The 22,978-nt window shown below is 32.2% G+C and overlaps 1 protein-coding gene across 1 annotated transcript in view; it reads left to right on the top strand.

Moving 5' to 3' along the window:
- The window catches only part of LOC114328777 (peroxisomal acyl-coenzyme A oxidase 3), a 55,357-nt gene that overhangs the window by 18,616 nt on the left and 13,763 nt on the right, over positions 1-22,978 (top strand). The window contains exons 3-6 of the mRNA XM_050647411.1: positions 7,313-7,632; positions 11,200-11,479; positions 15,918-16,161; positions 18,288-18,524. Coding sequence (XP_050503368.1) covers positions 7,313-7,632; positions 11,200-11,479; positions 15,918-16,161; positions 18,288-18,524 — 1,081 coding nt within the window. The remainder of the gene's footprint in view (positions 1-7,312; positions 7,633-11,199; positions 11,480-15,917; positions 16,162-18,287; positions 18,525-22,978) is intronic.

Raw genomic sequence — 22,978 nt, 5'->3', positions numbered from 1 at the left:
GTCCAGTTTTTGAAAAGTGAGAAGTCAGTGTAAAGTGGTGAAATCGGCCTTTTCGAGCAGAATCAAGTTGAAACGAAATTGTTGACCGGTTGAGGAGTAAAATTTTCCTGTGTCCGAGGAAGATTCCTTTGTTCTGTCTAGAACGAGTAGCTGATTGGTATCTATTTGCACAAGATATCGAGCAAGGAGAAACTGAGGAGAATTCGAGCGAGTCCTGGTTTTGTTTGGTTTTGAAGCAGTTTGGACGAGAGGGACTTTGTCGCAACATCCAGAGTACGTGAGGAAGAATCAAGGACGACGCAATCTGGGAGAAGAAGGAGTGAAGAAACAAAAGGTTAGTCAAATCATTTGTTGAAACGGAGAGAGTTTGTTTATATCCACACCATATATGCTAATTTTTTTTGTAATGAACAGTAGTTCTATAACTCAGTTAGTCATTCCAACTGTAAGTAATCAATTCAAAAGGAAAAAAGTAAATTTTATTAAATTTAGTATGAATAAATGATAATTTTTTTAAATAATTATTTTTTGTTAAAACAAGATTACATTTATATGATGGAGGCAGTAGAAATGGACGCTTTTAGAAGATCAGTAGGAGTGTCACGCAGAGAGAGAATACGTAATGATGAGATAAGACAGCGAATGGGGGTTGACGGCTCTCTAACAACAGACATAGAAAGAAAACAGCTGATATGGTACGGACGCGTCCAGAGGATGGATAACTCAAGACTCCCTAAAATAATTATGCAATGGGTACCACCAAACCGCAGAAAGAGAGGAAGACCCAAGAAATCTTGGAGAGAGGGAGTAACGAAGGCGATGAGCGCAAGAGATCTTAGAGAGGGCCAATGGGATGATAGAGTGTCATGGAAATTAGGCATCGGACAACGTCGCAAGACGTTTTAAAAACCGATTGATATATATATATATATATATATATATATATATATATATATATATACATTTATATGATATTGAATGTATATATATATATATATATATATATATATATATATATATACATTTATATGATATTGAATGTGTTTAATTTCCCTGTCTTATCCTGGAAATAGTAAGCAACTAGAGATACTGGAAGCCACGAATTTAAGGTATTGCATCGAATACAAAATTAGCCCTGAGAATAAAGTTTATTAGAAAATTTAATTTGAATTTGGCTTTGTTTACATAGGCAGCAATTAAATTAATTGAGTGATTAATTAAATTAAGAATTTGCTAATCAATCTAATAAAACAGATAAAGTAGAGCATAACAGTAGTTATCATGTTCGATTTTATAGTTCCTTCTAAAACTTTACATTCATTTTCTTGAAACTACCCAAACATGACTTGGTCACTTTTGGCAGTATGCCGACGATATATTCTGTGATCCAAGTATTTTGTTGTTAAAGATGTTCAAAATTGTAAGCGTTCCATAGTAACAATATATTATTAAAAAATCACTTTAACACTCGAGGATGGAGGTCCCGATAGCTTTTACCGCCAGATATGGAATTTCATGCTTTGATACGTTTTTTAAATGCAGGACGGATTTCTCCTATTGACATTCATCGTGAATTAATCGAAGTTTATGGAGAAAAGTGCATAGTTCAATATGGCCGAACGGAAATTCACGATGAAGATCGGAGCGGAAGGCCTTCAGTTTCAGACGAAATTGTGTGTTTTGAAAAAAAAAGTTGAAAGAATATTGCTTGAAGGTGGGAGGTTCACCATTAACGACCTTGCTTTGTGTATTTCTGAGATAACCCACACCACAATTCAGAATATATTAACATGAAACAAAATTTAACTTTAACTGAGGCGTGCGATTGTCAAGCTTTGATATTTTGGCTGGACTGTTGTGCCTCACCTACCTACAATCAGGATTTAGCATCTAGTGATTATCACTTATTTCCAAAGTTAAAGATAAGAGTACAGAAGTAATGCTATCTGGGCTGCAATATTAAGGATACTTGGGATCATAGCTACAAAATAAAAATTCGTATTGAGAAAGCCAGAAGCTCTTTTAACAGTCTTAGAAAGATTCTCTGTAACATCTTATCTATTAACTCATCTTATCAACTATCAATTCATCTTATCAACTATCAAAATACGCATAAGAATTCTTAGATGTTACGTCTTTAGTGTCTCCCTCTATGGAGTCTTTCAGAAGATGCCATAAAACGATTAGAGGCGTTTGAAATGTGGTGCTGCCGGTGTATGTTGAGGGTCTCATATATACACAACACAACTAATATATAACCATTCTCCAGAGGCTAAGAAAAGACAAAGAAATTATTAACACCGTAAAGAACAGAAAATTGGCCTTCTTCAGCCACATTATGCGTAATAATAAATTCTGGCCTCCACAGTTGATTCGACAAGGAAAGATTTAATAAAATTAAGATAGCTATGGCTATGATGGTGACCAACGTTCTGAAAGGACATGGTACATGAAGAATAAGACGAAGATTGAGGGCAAGAGAGGCCCTGGAAGTAGACATATTCTAGGCAAGACGACTAAAAAAGTTGATGATGAACAAGCACATGTCGTAACAGTGCCTGCAATAAGAACCTTTTAATGTTAATGTAAGTTTTACAAGTACACACAGTTCAAAATAATTACTGAATAACAATGTCGAATAATAAATAATTAACAGTATTTAAATGGTTTTAGTGATTATATTTTCTGGTACATTAAGTTTGATGTGTTTTTTGTAGTAAGTGAATTTTTTTACATGACTGATGGAATTTGGTTTGTGTTCAATTTTAATTACATTTTAGATAATAATAATAGGGAACTTGCACATTTTTTTTATTACATAATAATGTTCAGTTTTGTATAAAAATGATATTTCCAAAATTTCACGCTTCAAAAACTCATAATAACTTAGGGCCGGTATTTCCAACCTCACTTAAGCCAAAGCTTACTTTAAGCCTTTGCTTAAGCTTAGATGCCTGTATTTCCACTTCAATTTGAGGCTTAAGCCTAGGCTTAAACCAAATATTTTTAAGCTCGCGCGAGAGTTGGTTTAAGCCTTTGCTTAAAATTTGTTTTCTGTTTTTTGAGGTTATTTCTATAGATTATTAATTATAGAGTTGTTTTGAAAACCAACTTTTAAGTAATAACGTTATTATTGGATTATTACATAATAATCTATTAATTTATTAATCGTAATAACGATTATTAAAATTCTTACTACTTTTGGAAGGGGTAGGCACATGAAAATTGTTTATTTCTACAATGCTTGGTAGGTATATTTATTTTACAAAAATAAACTTACATTCCAATTTGACTTTTTAAGGAATATATCCAATAAACAAAATTACAAAGACGGATCTATTGCTTATGCAAAATAACAATAAAAATATAACCAGAGAAAATATAGACAATAAACTAAAAACACATGTACCATGTACACAAAATTAAGTGAAGTAAAAATAACATTGATCAGATGACAAGATAAAATTAAATGTCAACAGTAGTGGTTTTTACTATGGAGACCTACACAGAGGAGAGGAATCGAGATAGGACGACCTTGAAATTTTTGTACACGATTTTGCCTGTTTGCTTGGTTTCTCGCTAGGGCGGCGGTGGCGTAGAGATAGATGCTAGTTTTGCATTGGAGTGAATGTGAAAATTTCGAAAATAATTAATTATTCGTAGTTAATATAAGATTACTGGTTTTGGTGGTTAATATTATTTAAATATGAGTGCCAAGAAAGCTTACACTAAAAGAAATTGCTTCGTACCAGGATTTATATCGAGTTATCGTTCCGATAAAAAATTCAAAAGGGAACTTAACGAAGTTAATAAAGACTTTTTATAAATATTTGTCTTTATGTTATTTATAACGTTCATGGATTATATCTATTCGTTTGTATGTTATTTCCTTCGGTGTAAATAAAATTTGTGTATTACCTATTAGGTTTTTATTTTAACCTGAAATGAAAATTATAGTGATAATAATAGGAGGATCTTGAAAGTTTTTCTGTCGAAACAATGCATTTTTTGAGACAAAATATTTCACAAAAATTAGTGTTAGCCCACAAACGATGCATTGCGTTTCCACTCCTTCTTACAGGTCTCCATAGTTTTTACCTCAGAACAGTTAGCTCTGGCACTTTGACGTATTCAGAGGTACCAAACCAATTAACTTTACAGCTGAGCATCAGTTTAGTTAAGAGAATGATGGAAATACGGCACCCAGCTTAAGCTTCTCCTTAACTTTTGACACAGGCTTAGCTAAGCAAAAGCTTAAGTAGCTATTGAAATACCGGCCCTTAGAAGTATAAATTTAAAGTCTTCTTTATCTTAATAGTTCAAACGACCCGTGACGTCACACAGTTTGACTATGTGGTTCAGGTTATGGTTATATTTACGTATATTCTTCTTCTTCTTCTTTAGTTTATTGGCCTCCACCTACTTGGGTATTTAGCCAGATCGTCGTCGGGGAATAAAGGAAAAATATTTATATTCTAATGACATTTATCGTATGTCGTTGCAGTTTGATACAGTTTTTGAAGGAAAGGAAAGAAGGTTTACTATTGAAAATAAAACCATTTTGTAAAAGTACAGTAACGTCACATAACTGTATTTTCTACTGACGTTTATAATGTCTAATTTAAAATTATATATACAATTGGTGTAGAATGTAAACATACAACCCAGTGACGTCACGACGCGTTTTGGGGTGGCTGGTATAAGTTGAATTTTTAGTCGCCTTTAGGGGCCAAACTAAAGACAAACAAAACTTTTTTATTTTTGATACAGGTTCTAAATTATGTTCTGTTGTGATTTATACCATTTTTTCCGAATTTAACATTTTATGCAAGTTCCCTATTTATATTTGCAAAAAAATCTGAGGCTTTTTCGTCTTCTCTTCCTTTCACTGGTAAAAAAATTTGTATTCTATTGACTGTCTTTTCCAATTGTAATTCTCATTGGTGGGTTGTTCCCTCTATCTATTGCGCGATTGGTCCTTATTTCTTTTACCACTTGTGTCTGCCATTCTACTGGTGTGATTTTTCTATTCTTTTTCCTATTTAGTCACCACTCATTTATACACTGTACATTACATTTTTTTTATCTCGTTACGCCTTATAGGGTTTTGTAATATTATACGAGGTAGATTAAAAGATAATTACATTTTATTGTTAATTTCGTAGCAATATTCACACCCTGTAGAATTGTAGTGATTTGACATCAAAGTTTCTATTTATGGTCAAACGATTTTTAATATAGTCTACTATTGTTAAACATTAATAATATATCGAAAAGTTCAATATTAATATACAAGGTTGGTCAAAACTCGGAATGAGTATTTTCTGAATTTTCTTAAATGGAACATCCTGTATTTTAGTATTCTAATGAAATGATATTTTATGGTACTTTTTTATTTTTTAAGCATTCCCTATACCTAAGTGCTTTAATTTTTGAGTTATTCGTGATTCTTTAATCCAAACATTAATTGCAACAAAAATTACGTGAAATTTTATTAGGTGGCTGTGCAAATATTCAATCAAAAATAATTTTTCAAAAAAAAAAGTAGATATTAATCTATACTGATCCCTAATTTATTAATATTCGATGAGATATCCAAATGCCTACGTAGTTAAGATTGTTGGTGCGTAAAATAGGAATAAAAACATACAAGATTCTACCTAGTTGGCTATGACAATAAATTTGCTAAAACGTTTGACATTATACTATTTTTATAGTTCCAGTTGCTTTGTTACCTTTACTAATATTAATTTTTTTTAATAAGTAACTGATGAGTAACTGAATAAAATGATTTTTGTGCTAGGAGAGTATAACAAAAATGTGCTACTGACAATAAGAATTTTTCATCAGCAATTTCCTGATAAACGAAAACCAAAAAGAGAAACTTTTGAAACTATGCTAAAACGGTTTCAACGGACTGGATACTTAAATTACGAGAAACCTGATGGAATAAAAACTATTTTACATGAATAAAATGAATTTGAAGTAATGCTTAGTGTAACTGAGGATGTGCATATTAAGAAGAACGTTCTTATAATCTAACTATTTAGACCTATACTGTTGAAACTGTTTTAGTGTACTTTCCAAAGTTTCTCTTCTTGGTTTTCGTCTATCAGGGAATTGCTGATGAAAAATTCTTATTGCTAGTAGCACATTTTTGTTATACTCTCCTAGCACAAGAAACATTTTGATCAATTACTCATCAGTTACTCATTATAAAAATTCATATTAGTAATGGTAACAAAGCAACTGAAACTATAAAAATAGTATAATGTCAAATGTTTTAGCAAATTTATTGCCATAGCCAACTAGGTAGAATCTTGTATGTTTTTATTAATATTTTACGTACCAACAATATTAACTACGTAGGTATTTGGATATCTCATTCAATAGTAATAAATTAAGGATCAGTCTGGATTAATATCTATTTTTTTTTTCGAAAAATTATTTTTGATTGAATATTTACACAGCCACCTAATAAAATTTCACGTAATTTTTGTTGCAATTAATGTTTGGATTAAATAATCACCAATAACTCACAAACTAAAGCAGTTAGGTATAATAGGGAATGCTTAAGAAATAAAATAGTACCATAAAATATAATTTCATTAGATTACTAAAATATAGGGTGTTCCATTTAAGAAAACTCTGAAAAAACTCATTCAGAGTTTTGACCAACCTTGTATATTAATATTAAAGTTTTCGCTATATTATTAATGTTTAACAATAGTAGACTATATTAAAAATCGTTTGACCGTAAATTGAAACTTTGATGTCAAATCACTATAATTCTACAGGGTGTGAATGTTGCTACAAAATTAACAATAAAACTTAATTATCTTTTAAACTACCTCATATAATATTACAAAACCCTATATTTTGAGAAAGAAGAGATCAAGGAGAATTCAAAAATGTAAAAATATACAGGGTGTTCCATTTAAAAAAACATAAGTTTGTGTCACTCTGTCAATACGGGTGACCCTGTATATCTGAAAATATTTTTAAATTATGGTCCTATCCCTGCCCCAACTTTTATGTAAATAACTTTTTTTCGTATCTCTTACGACAAACGAGTAATTGGATTTTGTCACACTAATGCCCCACCCTGTATATTAGTTTTTTCGCTACCGTCAGGTTTGGCAGGACAGCGCTGTTGCCAAATAAACAACACATATTTATTTACCAAAGCTGCTACAGTCTACACTGTTTCTCTTTGTCTTTGTCAAAATGACGTGCTTTCCTTATTGTTTGACTTCTAGTTTATAACCTTAATTATATCAAAATAAAGAAGTGATGAAATATTTTTTTTTAGATTTTCGGGTGCTACTGTTTGACTGAAATCGCACACGGAAGTAACACAAGAGGCATGCGCACAACAGCCACCTACGACAAAAAGAAGCAGGTTTTCGTATTCAACTCGCCCGATTTTGAAGCAGCTAAATGCTGGGCTGGTGGATTGGGCCAGACCGCCATGTTCGGAACCGTTTACGCACAGTTAATTTTAGACAACCAGAATTACGGTCTGCACGCATTCATAGTACCGTTCCGTGATCCCAAGACGCTGCTACCATATCCAGGATTAGAGATTGGAGATATGGGAGGAAAGATTGGTTTGAACGGTATCGATAATGGGTAAGTCTTTGTAAATACCTTCTCTACTTAAATAATTAATAGGAATAAACAATCCTATTGTACTAAAAATAAAATTCTATACGATGGACAATTCATTTAAAGCTAGAGTAACAATACTTCTTCAAAATTTAATATTATTGAAAGATTTATTTTAAAAGTTTACTTTTAAAGAAATCTATTATTAGAGGAAATTCAAATTCAACTTTTCTTTTTAATTCTTCCCAGGAGAGTCTTCATAATATACTGCCGTATCATCTGCAAAACCGATAATATTCTCCTGCACTTTGTAAATATAGTCCGTCTAGATAGTATCCGGAAAAAAGAAAGCAGAATTATAATTTTACGGTATTTATTTCTATCACTTGAAATATAAAATTTTAACAAATAATTCATCTCATTTACTTATACAACCTCCATTTAAATCTAAACACTTAACTAAACGTCCAGGTACACCCGAAACTAGGTCAAGGCCATAATTTTCAGTAATGGTGTTCCAGGCCTATAAAACTGACCGAATCAAACCTTCTTTATCTCGTGGCGCTGCTCGTTCCACTTCAATCTTCATCAGTCCCCATATGTTTTCAATGGGGCTAAGATCTGGAGATGCTTCTGGTCACGGAATTGTTGCCAATGCGTGTTCTTGCATCCAAGCTTGAGTATAAACAGAATTATGACATCTTGCATTATCTTGCTGAAAACGCCACTCCTCTGGATATAAAACATAAGCCGTTTCAAGAAGAAAACCATTTAGGATGTCACAATATTTTGCACTATCAACAGTACCATTAACTATACAGAGAGGTGTAACACCACGCTGAGATATTGCTCCCCAAACCATTATTTTAGTGGGAAATTTTAACGGTAACTTTTCTCTTGATAGGACTTTTAGATGATTTGCACCAAGCTGGAAACAACTTCTAGGGATTTTTTTGGATTCCTTGATACGTAGCCTTGCTTTTTCAGTGACATGCGGACAGTTTCTGGGCACACTTTTATTCTTCGTTGATTTCCAAATCTGTTCGCTAATTTTCGAAACCCTAGGCGCGGATTTTGTCGTCCTAAAGCCACTAAAGCATTTAAATTGTGTCCGCGAATCTTACGCGGTCTACCCGAAACTGGTCTATGTCTCATATCTATGCCATTTTTTATCCTCTTTATTGTCTCATACACTGCACTTTTTCCGAGTTCAGTCAATTGCACTAATTTTTTAACGTTTCGGACACCCTTTCTATACAAATATTCCACCACTTTTCTTTTTTCTACTTGCGACATTATTTCACAAATCTTAAGTCTGTTTACAAACAATATTTGACAGGTGGTGTTGTCATGCGATTTTGTCCATAACCTACTATCGGCACAACCTACTTGATGTATTACTTTTGTCTTAAAATGTTACAAAAAGGAAATCTATTAAAATTAGAAAAAATATAAAATTCCGGATACTTTCTAGACGGACTATACATATCATTTATATAGATATTAAATAATAATGGTCCCAATACTGTGCCCTGAGGTACTCCATAGTTTACTGGCTTAAATTCACTTGCTTCTAATATTTGAACACAGTGAGTTCTGTTTTGAAGATAATACCGCATAAGTTCTAGTGCAGTTCCTCTAAAGCCAATTCTCTCCATTGTTACGAGAAAGTCCAGGTGTCTAACTGTATCGAAGGCTTTAGCCAAATCAATAAAGATGCAAAAGCAGGCTTTTTTATTATACAGTAAGGTCTCGTTTTATGCGGTGGATATGTTCTTCAGAAAACCGCATATAAAAAAAATCACATAAAAAAAGACTACTTGCATTGAAAAAGTAGATTTAGATTTAGATTTTCTAAAATCACATAAAATGGTGGACGTTTGTCCACCAAAAATTGTGTCTTTGATGTTTTTTTTTCTTCGTTGGGAAAAATAAAATCTTAAAGAAGAAATTAAAAACGCAGACTAACGATATTGAGATTGCAAAAACCTCTTCTAATGGAACATAAAACTTACGACACTTAATTAAATGTTCCAATCCAGAAATCAAAAGGTGCTGTTTATTATATTGCAACTTGAAATCAGCAACATTTAAATTTAATTTCAAAACAATTACAGGTTATAAATATAGGTCTGGATCCCGCGTATGAAAAAAAAGTTGATTAATAGCAAGCTGAAAATTTGTTAATAGCTTAAAGGTGTCTAGTCGGACAAACGACTATATGATATATGGGAACACTGGAACAGGGAAAGTTTTAATTGTGGAACAGGTTAAAAATTTGGAACGGTCAGACCACGAAAACGTCACATGTATTTTATTACGTCACAGAACTTCCAATTGATTTGATACCCTTTCATTAAACTCTCATGCAAAAATCAGACTGCTATTTATCACCTGTCATAATTCCTGTGATTTGACATGTTCTACGTGTTCCACTCATTAAAATGCCCATTTGGTGATAAATAGCAGTCTGATTTTTGCATTAGAGTTTAATGAAAGGGTAACAAATCAATTGGAAGTTCTGTCGGACAAAATACATGTGACGTTTTCGTGGTATGACCGTTCCAAATTTTTAACCTGTTCCACAATTAAAACTTCCCCTGTTCCAGTGTTCCCATATATCAAAGTTTGTCCGACTAGACACCCTTAAGCTATTAACAAATTTTCAGCTTGATATTAATCAACTTTTATTGATATTAATCAATTTTTATACGCGGGATCCAGACCTAATACCTTTCAATGCAAAATTCAGATTGATATAATACAGTGGAACCTCGATTATCCGTCAGGGCACCGGACCAAGGGTATGACGGATAATTGAAAAGACGGTTAACAGAACATTAAAAAAAAATAAGAATTCATAGTACATATAACTCTCAAATTGTATTTGTATGTTTTATTTGACAATATAAGAGGGATTTATGTTAGTACAGTCGAATCTATTTGATTTAAAATATTCCGAAATCTTTGTTTGTTTTATTGTTACTTCACATTTTGCAATGGCTTTATTTCTTAATCGACGTAAAATCATCAAATCTAGGTAATAATTATTGTGCCGTGCGTTTTTATTTTCGGCTTGCGATTCTAAAAATAGAACTCTAAAGCACGGTATCATTTATCATTACCTATTGAAATTGAAATTTGATCCAGAGCCCTGAATTAGAACAAAAATTATTTACATGAAAAATGCGGTTATGGCATAACTGCACGTGTACATTTCAACAAATTTCGTTTGGCTTATCACATTGCTCAAACAAAATGAATTGATGACTAAATTTTTACTTATGTAGTCAATATAACTTATGTATGCACCCTGACGGTTAACAGAGGTGAGGTTAATAGAGAGACGGATAATCGAGGTTCCACTGTAACTGCATGGTATATCATGTAACAAGGGGAATACCCGAATTCTCAGACTACTGGATGGGAATAGTTAATATTAATTATACTAATTGTTAATAATAGACATTTTTGAATGAAATAACAACCGCATAACTTCAAAATCGCATAAAAATAATCCGCATAAAAAGAGACCTTACTGTATATTATTTTTTATTATTATTTAATTATTTCTTAAAACATTTATTTCAGTTTTGTTCAATTTAAAAACTACGAAATTCCAAGAGTCAATCTACTCAACAAAATAGCCGACGTGTCTGAAGACGGTCGTTATATAACTCCGATCAAAGACCCTAATAGAAGACACGGAGCTGCCTTAGGATCTCTATCAGCAGGAAGAGTAAATATTGCAGCTATGGTTGACTCATTGGGTTCAAAAGCTCTTGTTATAGCAATCCGGTATGCAGCAGTAAGAAAACAGTTTGGACCGAATGGAAAAGAAGAGTTGCCAATTTTAGAATATCAGAGTCATGTAAGTAGCTTTATTTTTGTTTTTTTTTTAAGAACGGTTTGTCAAAATACTTTCACAATTCTATCATCTTTTGATACAATACGAAATTATATTACAAATTCTTAATCATATCTTAAACTTTGAGATTTTCCTTCTTGATAGGGATGATCAAGAATTTTTTCTACTGTCTCCAATAGAAATGATCAATACTGAACTTGTCGTCCTATTTTATGTATATACACTACCCTTGCAGTTATCCAAGTCTCTGGAATATAAGTCCTAGGCTAGCCCTAAAGATCTTTGTTAGGATGGCCAATACAATATCCAATCCTTTTTGTAGGAGGGCAGGAAATATTCCATCCTCCCTTGGAGATTTAAGTGATTCACGGCCCACTTTAATTTCTCCCGTTTGATGTTTATTGCAGAAAATTCTTAGTTTCTTTTCCTAGGATGTTTAGGTCTTTCTAGGTTTCCAGCCTGAGTCTGCTCTTCAATAATTGTTGATTCTGCGAAGTGGTTTTGTAGTAAGAACTCTGACGTTCCCTTTTTAGATTAGGCAAAGGTGCCATCAGGTCTTTTTAGCAGGTCCTTAGAAAAAAATCTTATGGATTCAAGTGCTGGCAGGTATATACAGTGTAACAAAGGCAAATGGAATAAATCCATTATTTCGTGAATAAACGATTTTGGAAAAAAATCCCGAAACAGGTCGATTTTTATTTTTAAATTATGATTGTTTGCCATATACATATATCATACTAGTGACGTCATCCGTCTGGGCGTGATGACGTAATCAATGATTTTTTTAAATGAGAGTAGGGGTCGTATGCTAGCTCATTTGAAAGGTAATTGAATTCTTTATGCGGTAATATAAACATTAAACATATTTATTTATATTGGGTATCCAAAAAAATGTTTTTTTATTAAATTAATTTACACGAAAAGAAGAATGTGCGTAATTTATTTATTTCAAAATACATTTTACTGCTGTCAGAAAACAGAAATAAAATGTTTATTTGACAAAAAACGTTGCTTTTCGCTTAAATTAAGTGTTCAAACTGCCAAGAGGCAGGTGGGTGGCAGGTTGAACATTGAAATGAAACGACAAGTAATGTTTATTTGTCATAAACATTTTATTCCTGTTTTCTGACAGTAGTAAAATATATTTTAAATTCAATAAATTACGCACATTCTTCTTTTTGTCAATTAATTAATTAATCTATTTATTTATTTTCAACGGGCTGTTGCCCAATAGGGTTAACAAGTTTATAATATATTCCAATATACTTGTATATATGTGTTAATAATTAAAAATGCAATAAAATAGTAATAATAATACCATCAAATAAAATATAAATATCACAAACTTTATCACTTAATTCACAGACCTGCATCCGGCGTATGAAAAAAAAAAAGTTGATTAATAGCAAGCTGAAAATTTGTTAATAGCTTTACGGTGTCTAATCGGACAAACTTTGATGTACGGGAACACTGGAACAGGGGAAGTTTTAATTGTGGAACAGTTCAAAAATTTGGAATGTCAGATTACGAAAACGTCCCATGTATTTTGTCGGACAGAACATCCAATTGATTTGTTACCATTTCATTAAACTCTCATGCAAAAATCAGACTGCTATTACTAACCAACATGATTTCTGTCATTTGACATATTCTTCGTGTTCCACTCATTAAAATGCCCCGTTGGTGATAAACACCAGTCTGATTTTTGCATAAGAGTTTAATGAAATGGTAACAAATCAATTGGAAGTTCTGTCCGACAAAATACATGGAACGTTTTCTCAGGCTGACGTTCCAAATTTTTAACCTGTTCCACAATTATTAAAACTTCCCCTGTTCCAGTGTTCCCATACGTCAAAGTTTGTCCGACTAGACACCGTTAAGCTATTAACAAATTTTCAGCTTGCTATTAATAAACTTTTTTGGTACGCGGGATCCAGGTCTATCAGATTTACATACGAAAATAATGACTATCTATTCCACAACCACTCAAATAAACATACACCTGAGGCCCGAAATGAATTCAGCCTTCGGTGCAAAAAAATCTAGCTCGTGGTGAATATTTACCCATCTTAGTGCTCGAGATAAAAGTTGTTATAAGCATAGTTGGTTCTGTGAATAAGAACATAAAAATTTAATCAAAAAAAAATTTTCGGGTACCCTGTATAAATATTTAGGTTAATGTTTATATTACCGAATAAATAATTCAATTACCTTTCAAATGAGCTAGGACACGACTCCTATTTTCATTTAAAAAAAATCATAGGTTACGTCATCAAGCTCTGCCAAAAAATCATAATTTAAAAATAAAAATTGACATGTTTCGGGATTTATTTCCAAAATAGCTCATTCACGAAATAATGAATTTATTCCACTTGGCATTGTCAGACTGTAGAGTACCTCAAGCTAGAAATGACAAATTCGACATAATATTTTTAGTTCTTTCCCGAAAAAAATAATAAAAAAGATAAAACAAAAGCTGAAATTCCATCGACAAACATAATAACTTTTGAAGGTGTTCTTGTGTTTTATGCTAAGAGTCTTGGCATGCAAATTTATCTTTATTATCACCAATAAAATAAAACTCGCCGATCTTGTTTCATAATTTATAGTACGTTCTTTAACGGTAAAATATTGCAAAACCTCTAAATTTTAAAGAACCGTTTGGATTGACATGAAATTTGGCATAAACATAGCTTATAAGTCAAAGAAAAAGTGATATTGTGCCGATGTGTGCTTCTGTCCTGGGGGGTAAGTTTCACCCCCTGTCGGGGATGAAAAAATATATTTCCAAAATAAGTCCGGAAATGGATAATTATAAGCAACTTTTGTTCTATAGAGTTTTCACCAGGTCAATACTTTTTGAGTTATTTGCGAGTAAATATGTTCATTTTTCAACAAAATAACTACGTTTATAGACGGTTTTTCGTAAATATCTCAAAAAGTAAGTATTTTGTCGAAAAAAAGATTCTTAGCAAAAATATAGCCTGTAAAAAATTGAAAAAAATGGTGTGCATATTAGGTCTCTATACCTAGTAAAAGCAGAGTTATAGCTAATGAAAAATAGGTTCATATTCCTCAAACTCCAAATCGAATATTTTAACCTGAAATAACCAATAAATGAAGAACTTCTTGGGGAAAACTCATTACAAATTTTTTAAAAAAAATCTTTATTTTCTTTTTATAAGAAAAATTCTAGCATCAAAAGTAAACAAATTACACTTAGAATAAAGTTGGTTCCTTTTCTTCGGTAAAAAAATTGGGAAAATCACCCCCTAATTAGCATCTCAAATGAACTTAATCGTTACCACTTCACAAGGTTCTTTACTCGTATCTGTATTGTTTATATGATCTGTAAGTTTCGACGGTTCAAAGTCCTTATTTTTGAAAGGGCTGCATTTAAAAGGGCTTGAACGAGTCACTAATCACGAGTATATGCAAATTTAGAAACACCAAATCTTAACCAATTTTTGTCTTACAAAAAAACAAAATAATACAAAATATTCAGAAAAGTAATGCAGACATTTTTTATTGTTTAATATTTTTGATATATCTAACCATTTTTAAGCTATTTTGAAAAAAAGCATTTTTTCAAAATTAAAATTTTTAAAAATTTTAATTTAAAACCAAATTTTTCCAAAAATAAGCACTTTGAATCGATGAAACAGTAAAGTAACTCGTGAAGCGGTAACGATTAATGTCATTCAAGTTGCTAATTAGGGGATGATCTTCCCGATTTTATTTTGCCAAAACAAAAGGAACCAACTTTATTTTGTGCGTAACTTGCTTAGATTTAATGCTAGAAACTTTTTTTAAAAACAGAAATGAAATAAAGATTTTTTAAACACTTTAAAAAAGTTGTAATAAGTTTTCCCCAAAAAAGTGCTTTATTTTTTGGATATTTCACGTTGAAATATCCAAATATTTGGCCAAATTCGGCAAATTTGGAATTTGGCGAATATAAACCTATTTTTCATTAGTTATAACTCTGGTTAGAGTCTAGAGACCTTATGTATACACCATTTTTTAAAAAATTTTACGGGCTATATTTTTCTAGGAACGTTTTTTCGATAAAATACTTATTTTTTGAATTATTTGCGAAAAACCGTCTAAAAACATGGTTATTTTGTTGAAAAGTGAACATATTTACTCGCAAATAACTCGAAAAGCATTGACTTAGAGAAAAATCTCTATAGAACAAAAGTTGCTTAAAATGAGTCAGTTTATCCATTTCCAGACTTATTTTCGACATATATTTTTTCACCCCCGAAAGGGGGTGAAAATCACCCCCATGGCAAAAGCTCACATCGGCACGATATCACTGTTTTTGTATGGCATATTAGCTATGCATACGCCACATTTCATGTCAATCCAAGCAGTTCTTTAAAATACACAGCAAAAACCGTGAAATAATGTACTATTAGTAACCTTTCGTTTTCCGTAGCAACTTCGACTGATACCCTACTTAGCAGCAGCGTACGTACTAAGAAATTTCAACACGTATTTCTCAGAAAAGTTCTACGAATTCACCATGAACAACATCTTGGGCAACTCCTCACCGAACGCACCTGAATTGGGAATCGAAATCCACGGTGTTTCTTCAGCGTCAAAACCAATGGCTGGCTGGATAATGAAGGACGCCGTCCAGGAATGCAGAGAGTGCTGTGGTGGACACGGGTATCTTCATGGTAAATCAGACATTTACTTAATTTAACATACGAGTATGTATCTCACTTATCATGTTATAGAGTTCATCAGCAAATAGACAGCAAGAGAACTAGACCAAAATGAGTTATTTTCTCATTTTTCGTCATGTAAATCGCCATAAGAAAATCTAAGGAATCTTCTATTCTCTGTTTCAAACGTTAGAATCAGTACGGTTGAAAATTGCAAGCGGGTTTGCCATTCTGTGAATTATCATAAATAAAGCCTCCTTCAGTATTCTACAGCAGTTAACAGCAATAGTCCTCTACAAGTACCTGCCTAATACTACCTTTAACGGCCGATACCGTGGAGAGCGGCAACGTTGTCAATAAGATTCTCATTTAGTTTGTATTAGGGATATCCTTTGAACACTGAATCTCATGTCTGATACGCGGTATACTCATTTTTTATGCTTTTCAAGTTGATCCCTTCCTTTTTACCAGACATATCACGTACCACGTCATATTTCACGTTAATAATCAATTTTTAGGCTTAAGGGCCGTTTGCACCGACTAAATTAAGGCTAGCTTAAGATTAAGGCCCGCTTAAAGTAAATATTTTCGTTGCATAGTATGTCAAACTCGATTTAAACCTCACTTAATTTAAGTTTTTTTAAGCCGCCGAATTTGACGGCTTAAATTAAGTGAGGTTTAAGTTTAATTTGACATACTATGCAACGAAAATATTGTTGTTGTTTATTTGGGTTTATATGACTGCGGACACTAAATCCATTCGCCAATTTTACTATTTTTTATTTTATTAGTCATTTTTTCATATCTTATCCTAAAACTAATACTAATATTAATCTCTAATAAACAATTCTACTAATAAATAATTAATATAAAAAAAAACAAAAATATTTACTTAATCTTAAGCTAGCCTTAATATAGTCGGTGCAAACGGCCCTAAGCTACATATTAGCGTCATTACATGTAAAATGTCCCATTTGTGTGACAACTGACGTAAAGTGTGACATGTGACATGGAGAATAACATTTCCTTTCCAACGGGTCCTCAAACGTTGTGATCCTATATTTCGTTCAAACACAATCTGGAAAAGCATTGATTTTCTTATGAAAATTCACGAAAATTACCCTTTTTGGACTCTTGCTGCCTATTTGCTTTTATTCCTTTCAATGTATTTTACTCGTCCTTTCCTACAACGTTCCATACTAATTTTGCATTGTTGGAAGTAGCATTGGAAGTCAGCTTCTCGAGAACCTTTACCACTTTCGCTTTCGATACTTCCACACTGTCGAATATTATCTCCTTAAGCTCCAATTTTACCATAGAGAATAAGGAAAGTCACATATGATAGCAAATGCGAAAAATGTGACAGAAAAATTCCAATGAAGCTGAAGGAAAAATTCTATACAACAGCCATAATACCGGCTATGATGTACGGAACTGAATGTTGGGCAGTAAAAAATAAAAAGGTACAACGAATGCTTGTGGCGGAAATGAGAATGCTTAGATGGATGAATGGAGCGACAGAGAAGGATAAAATTAAAAATGAGTATATTAGGGGAAGTCTAGGTGTGGCACCAATTGATGCCAAAATGAGAGAGCATAGGTTAAGATGGTTTGGTCATGTTCAACGTCGAAACGTTAATCACCCAATACGAATAATAGCTGAAGTGCAGATTCCTGGAAGGAGTAGGAGAGGAAGACCAAAGAAGACCTGGGGGAGACGATTAGGCAGAACATGTTGGTAAAGGGGATTAATATTGATATGACTCAAGATACAAGAATTCTATGGAGAAATGCAATTAGGGAAGCCGACTCCGCATAGGGATAAGTTAAAGAGAATGATGATGACATAGCAAATACGATGGATGATCCAATCATTCTCGATTCCTTGATTTTGGAACCGTTTCTATAAGCATTCTCAGTTAAAATATTTTTACAAAATGGCACCCCATCAATTGTTATTAAAATATCACAGAAACATTATAAAGGTGCCTTAGTTGAGCAACTTACAGTTTGAAAATACATTTTCACTACTTTCCTTGCAGTTTTGTATTGTCATTATCAGTATTTGAACAGTTAGTCAATTTTTTATCAGTTTATACAATAGTTTTTTGTGTATTAATAATGAATGTTTCTTTTAGCGGCTGGTTTGGGCGATGTTAGGAACGAACTTGATCCCAATTTGACGTACGAAGGAGAAAACCACGTGCTTATTCAACAGACCGTTAATTGGCTTCTCAAAATAGCTCCGCAAATGCTTGAAGGTAGACAAATATCCACTCCATTGCAATCAATTGATTTCTTATCGAACGGTTTGAACATTTTGAAGAATAGTAGATTCAGTGCTAGAGGAACCGATGAAGTTAGTCATCCAGAAAGTAAGTTTTTCTGTATTTTACTTATAATTTAGCCTGGGAGCTTATAACCCCACTAGGCTACTTGTTCATTTATTAAGAGTCAAATATTTTTTTTAAAATCAATTATAGTTACGTGATCTTATTGGTATCAATAACTGAATATACCGATAAAATGATTTTTAGTTTGAGTTAAGGAAAACATTATCAATCTTATAGTCCAGGGCGCATCTGTTTTGAGATGGACGTTGACAGGTGACTCATATTTTTTTTTGCAGAAATTGCTTGGAATTATCTCATAATTGAGTTATCCTCCCACTCAAAAAGGTCCGGAACATTGTTTAAATAATCAAAATGTCAAAAAATGAAGGAAAAATTCGATTTTTTCTTCGTTTTTGATTATAACTTTAAAAGTATTCACTTTCTAGAAAAGTTGCACCGATATGAAAGTTGCATAATTAAATTTCCTACAATATAGGATTGGGTAAAAATTTTAAAATTTGTCACCCTTGTTGCAAAATAGCAATAATTGCGAAAAAAACATAAAAAGAAAACAAGTATTCGCATTTTACGTTTTTCAAATATTTATGCTACACGTAGGACCTTCATATTTTACCCAGATAAACTTTATGATATAATAAAACAATACTGTAAATTTTATTAAGATCGGTTCAATAGATTTTGCAAAATAAATTTTGCTATCCAGCTTTCGCAAAAAAAAAATCATTTTTTCAAAATTGTAGGACTAAAAATAAAGCAGATAGCAAGTTGAATTTTTTTTGCACATAGAAGAATACTGTACCTTTCATTTGCAATATTTGCAAAATTAAAATCGGTTAACTACCGCGGCGTCAGGAATTTTTTTAAATAAACATTAAATTTTGGTGCTACGCGCAGGACAGCGGTGTTCGATTCACACAAGTTGATTTCCACCATAATTTCTTCCAATCTTTATCTAATATAATATATTAGATGAAGATTGGAAGAAATTATTTTCTTACTCTATATTTTGTTGTATTTTAATATTTTAATTCCACAAAAATCAAAATAATTTGATTATTGTTTGTGAAATATTGTTTAAAAAATTGCAGATGTTTAAAAATAATAAACTTTTATTCTCTAAGTTAAAATATATGAACGAAGAAATTTTTTGCTAAAAAAAGTGTTATTTCAAAGGATTTATGTATGTGATTTTATTTTGCAATAAACAAATTTATTTATTTATATCGAAATGTACTAAAAATTAAAATTTACCAATCATTACCAAAGGTCATTGGAATGCCCAATCAGAGCAAACGTATCCGCTGTCCTGCGCGTAGCACCAAAAATAAATGTTTATTTAAAAAAATTCCTGACGTCGTGGTAGTTAACCGATTTTAATTTTGCAAATTGCAAATGAAAGGTACAGTATTCTTCTATATGTACAAAAAAAATCAAATGGTTGTCAAATGCTATTTTCAGTCCAGTAACATTTTGAAAAAATGAAAATTTTTTGCGAAAGCTGGATTGCAAAATTTATTAAACCGATCTTAATGAAATTTACAGTATTGTTTTACTATATCATAATTTTTTTCTGGGTGAAATATGAAGGTCCTACGTGTAGCACAAATGGTTGAATAACGTAAAATTCGAATACTTGTTTTTTATGGTTTTTTCGGAATTATTGCTATTTTGCAACAAGGGTGACAAATTTTAAAATTTTTAACTATCCCTATATTGTAGCAAATTTAATTACGCAACTTTTATGTTATTTCAACTTTTCTCGGAAATGGATACTTTTAAAGTTATAATCAAAAAACGAAGAAAAAACTCGAATTTTTGCTTCATTTTTTTGACATTTTGATTATTTAAACAATGTTCCGGACCTTTTTGAGTGGGAGGATAACTCAATTATTATTATATGAGCCTTTTAGAAGCAATTTCTGCAAAAAAATATGAGTCACCTCTCAACATCCAAACGTACTAATATTTTTACAGATGCGCCCTGGTCTATTAGTAGTCTGTGGTTAAAAGAAACAAAGCTATTTTCATTGTATGCTGTGTAAGGAAGATGGGGCCTGTGTTTTAAGATCAACTTGTCTTGGAGTCTATCTTCGGTCTACGATTGTCTGATGAGCTTTAAGTACAGCGATACTAGTCATAGTGTGTTTCAATGCAAATTTTCAATAGCAATTGGCAACAATACAAAAATTGGAGAGAATCGTCATCATCAATGCCTTTCGTTTCTAATGGAATGTTTGCCACTTTTATTTAGAACTCTTTGATTCACTTATTGTGGTGAATCACTCCACATTCTTCTTGGGCATTGTCAAAGTTGGTTGTACGACTTGGCTTTCGTTACAATTTTCTTCCACTCATTTCGATCTGTGCATAGGTCCTTCCAGTTTCTCAGTTTCAGGATTTTGATATCTCTGGTCATTCTCTTTTCTCCCTCTAGATTTTCCCCTTGGTATTGCAATTCATGGCTTCCATCTGGTAACCCTGTTAATCGATAGGTCGCTTTTCCTTCCTTCTCTCTATGTGTCCCAGCAATGTGAGAATTAGAAGACGAGGTAGACCAAAACTGAGGTGGATAGACCAAAACACGGGGTAGACCAAAACACGGTACTTTCAATTTTTTTTCTTTGTATTCTTTTCGATGATGTTCTTCTTTAGTTTATATCTGTTTAATTCTTGCTTGGTTTTTCTGTTTGATTTTGGTCTCGCATTCTGTATCGAACCATTCTTTCCTTCTTTTCATTTCCTTCTATCCTAGCCTCTCTTCAGCTGAACTCAAAATGAATTCTTTTCTATTTTTCCATATTTGCTAACTTCTTTCCAGGTTCCATCTCTTTTTGTTTTGGTCTTGTCTTGGTCTTTCTGTTTTAATTACTTTCATTTTTATTTCTCCTATGACCAGAAAATGGTCCCTGTCCGCGTTTGCTCTTCTATATGATCTGAAGTCGTGCATTATTGTTTTCCATTTTTAGGAATTTGTAGGATATTAGTATGTGGTCTATCTGATTGCCATCTGTGGTGCCATGTAACTTTATGTTCTCTTCAGTTCTCGAATAATTGTGGCGACACGCTTCAATTACTATTTTACTATTTTATTAATTGCTAATTTTAAATATTAACTTTTCTTTCTAAACGAAATAATATGGTAGCATTTAAGGTACTAGTACACTTTAGAAGACCAAAATAATCATTTTTTTTTCAAGAATTTTTTTCTCAGAACATTTATTAAAAATGAACGTAAAAATTTGTACATATTAATATCTAACTCTTAGAGAGTACAAAAAATATATCTTTGTTCATTTATGCACGTACATTGGGATATCTGAAACAAAAAAATCGTTCTGCATTTGAAAAAGGAAGTTTTCTTACGTGACAGTTTACCACAATTTGACCAAAATATAAAAAATAAATATTTTTTTAACCATGAAAAACTGAAGAAAAACGGACGATATTTTCACAAAAATTTTTCAAATTTCCGTAAAATCTTTTTTTGCAGAATTTTTCACTAACGGTGATAAATTGTCACGTAAGAAACCTTCCTTTTTCAAATGCCGTACGATTTTTCTGTTTCAAAGATCTTAATCCTGAGATTAACTGTCCGCCATCGGAACTACTTTTTCTGAGGCCTCGACTTTGACGTCCTCTACAATATTAATATACGTACATAAATGAAAATAAATATATTTTTTGTATTCTCTAAGAGTTAGATATTAATATGTAAAAAGTTTTATGTTCATTTTTAAGAAAGGTTCTGAGAAAACAAATCCTGAAAAAATGCTTATTTTTGGTCTTCTAAAGTGTACTAGTACCTTAAAATTCACATGTGTTTCGCTCTTAATATACAAAACCAAAATGTATAAAATGAATGGCTTTTTCATGGTAAACACAAATTCCATAATAGATTACGGTACCAGATTAGCCACCCTCTTTATGTCAACTTCTTAAAAACCACAGAAATGTTTTCAGTTTTTAAAACGCCAAACCTAATAAATTGTCGCGTGTCTGGCCATATGGTAGAACCACATAATGACAGATTAGTGTTTGTGGTCTAGTTCAGTCGATACACAGCCTCCAGCTGGTTCACACAATCCAGCAGGCGTCGAGATATAAACAAAGCACGCCTTTTTTACCCAAAATAAATAAATGCAGTGCACCCATAAAGTAACGCATAAATTCGTTATTTCGTAAACCGGCGACTTTGGAAAAATCCCGAAACAGGTCGAATTTTATTTTTCAATTTCGATTTTTGAGCATATATATCATACTAGTGATGTCATCCATCTGGGCGTGATGACGTAATCGATAATATTTTTAAATGAGAATAGGGGTCATGTGATAGCTCATTTGAAAGGGTACTCAATTCTGTATTCACTTATATAAACATTAACATTATTATTTATACAGGGTGGTCAAAATGACATTTTTGTAAATTAAAAAAATTGATGTTGTTCTGAAGCTATTTCCTTGTGGAATTTTTATAA

This window comes from Diabrotica virgifera, chromosome 3, assembly GCF_917563875.1.
Source record: "Diabrotica virgifera virgifera chromosome 3, PGI_DIABVI_V3a".
NCBI classification, from domain to species: domain Eukaryota; kingdom Metazoa; phylum Arthropoda; class Insecta; order Coleoptera; family Chrysomelidae; genus Diabrotica; species Diabrotica virgifera.
Note: the sequence above shows the minus strand (reverse complement) of the source record. Positions and strands in the feature narration are given on the sequence as shown.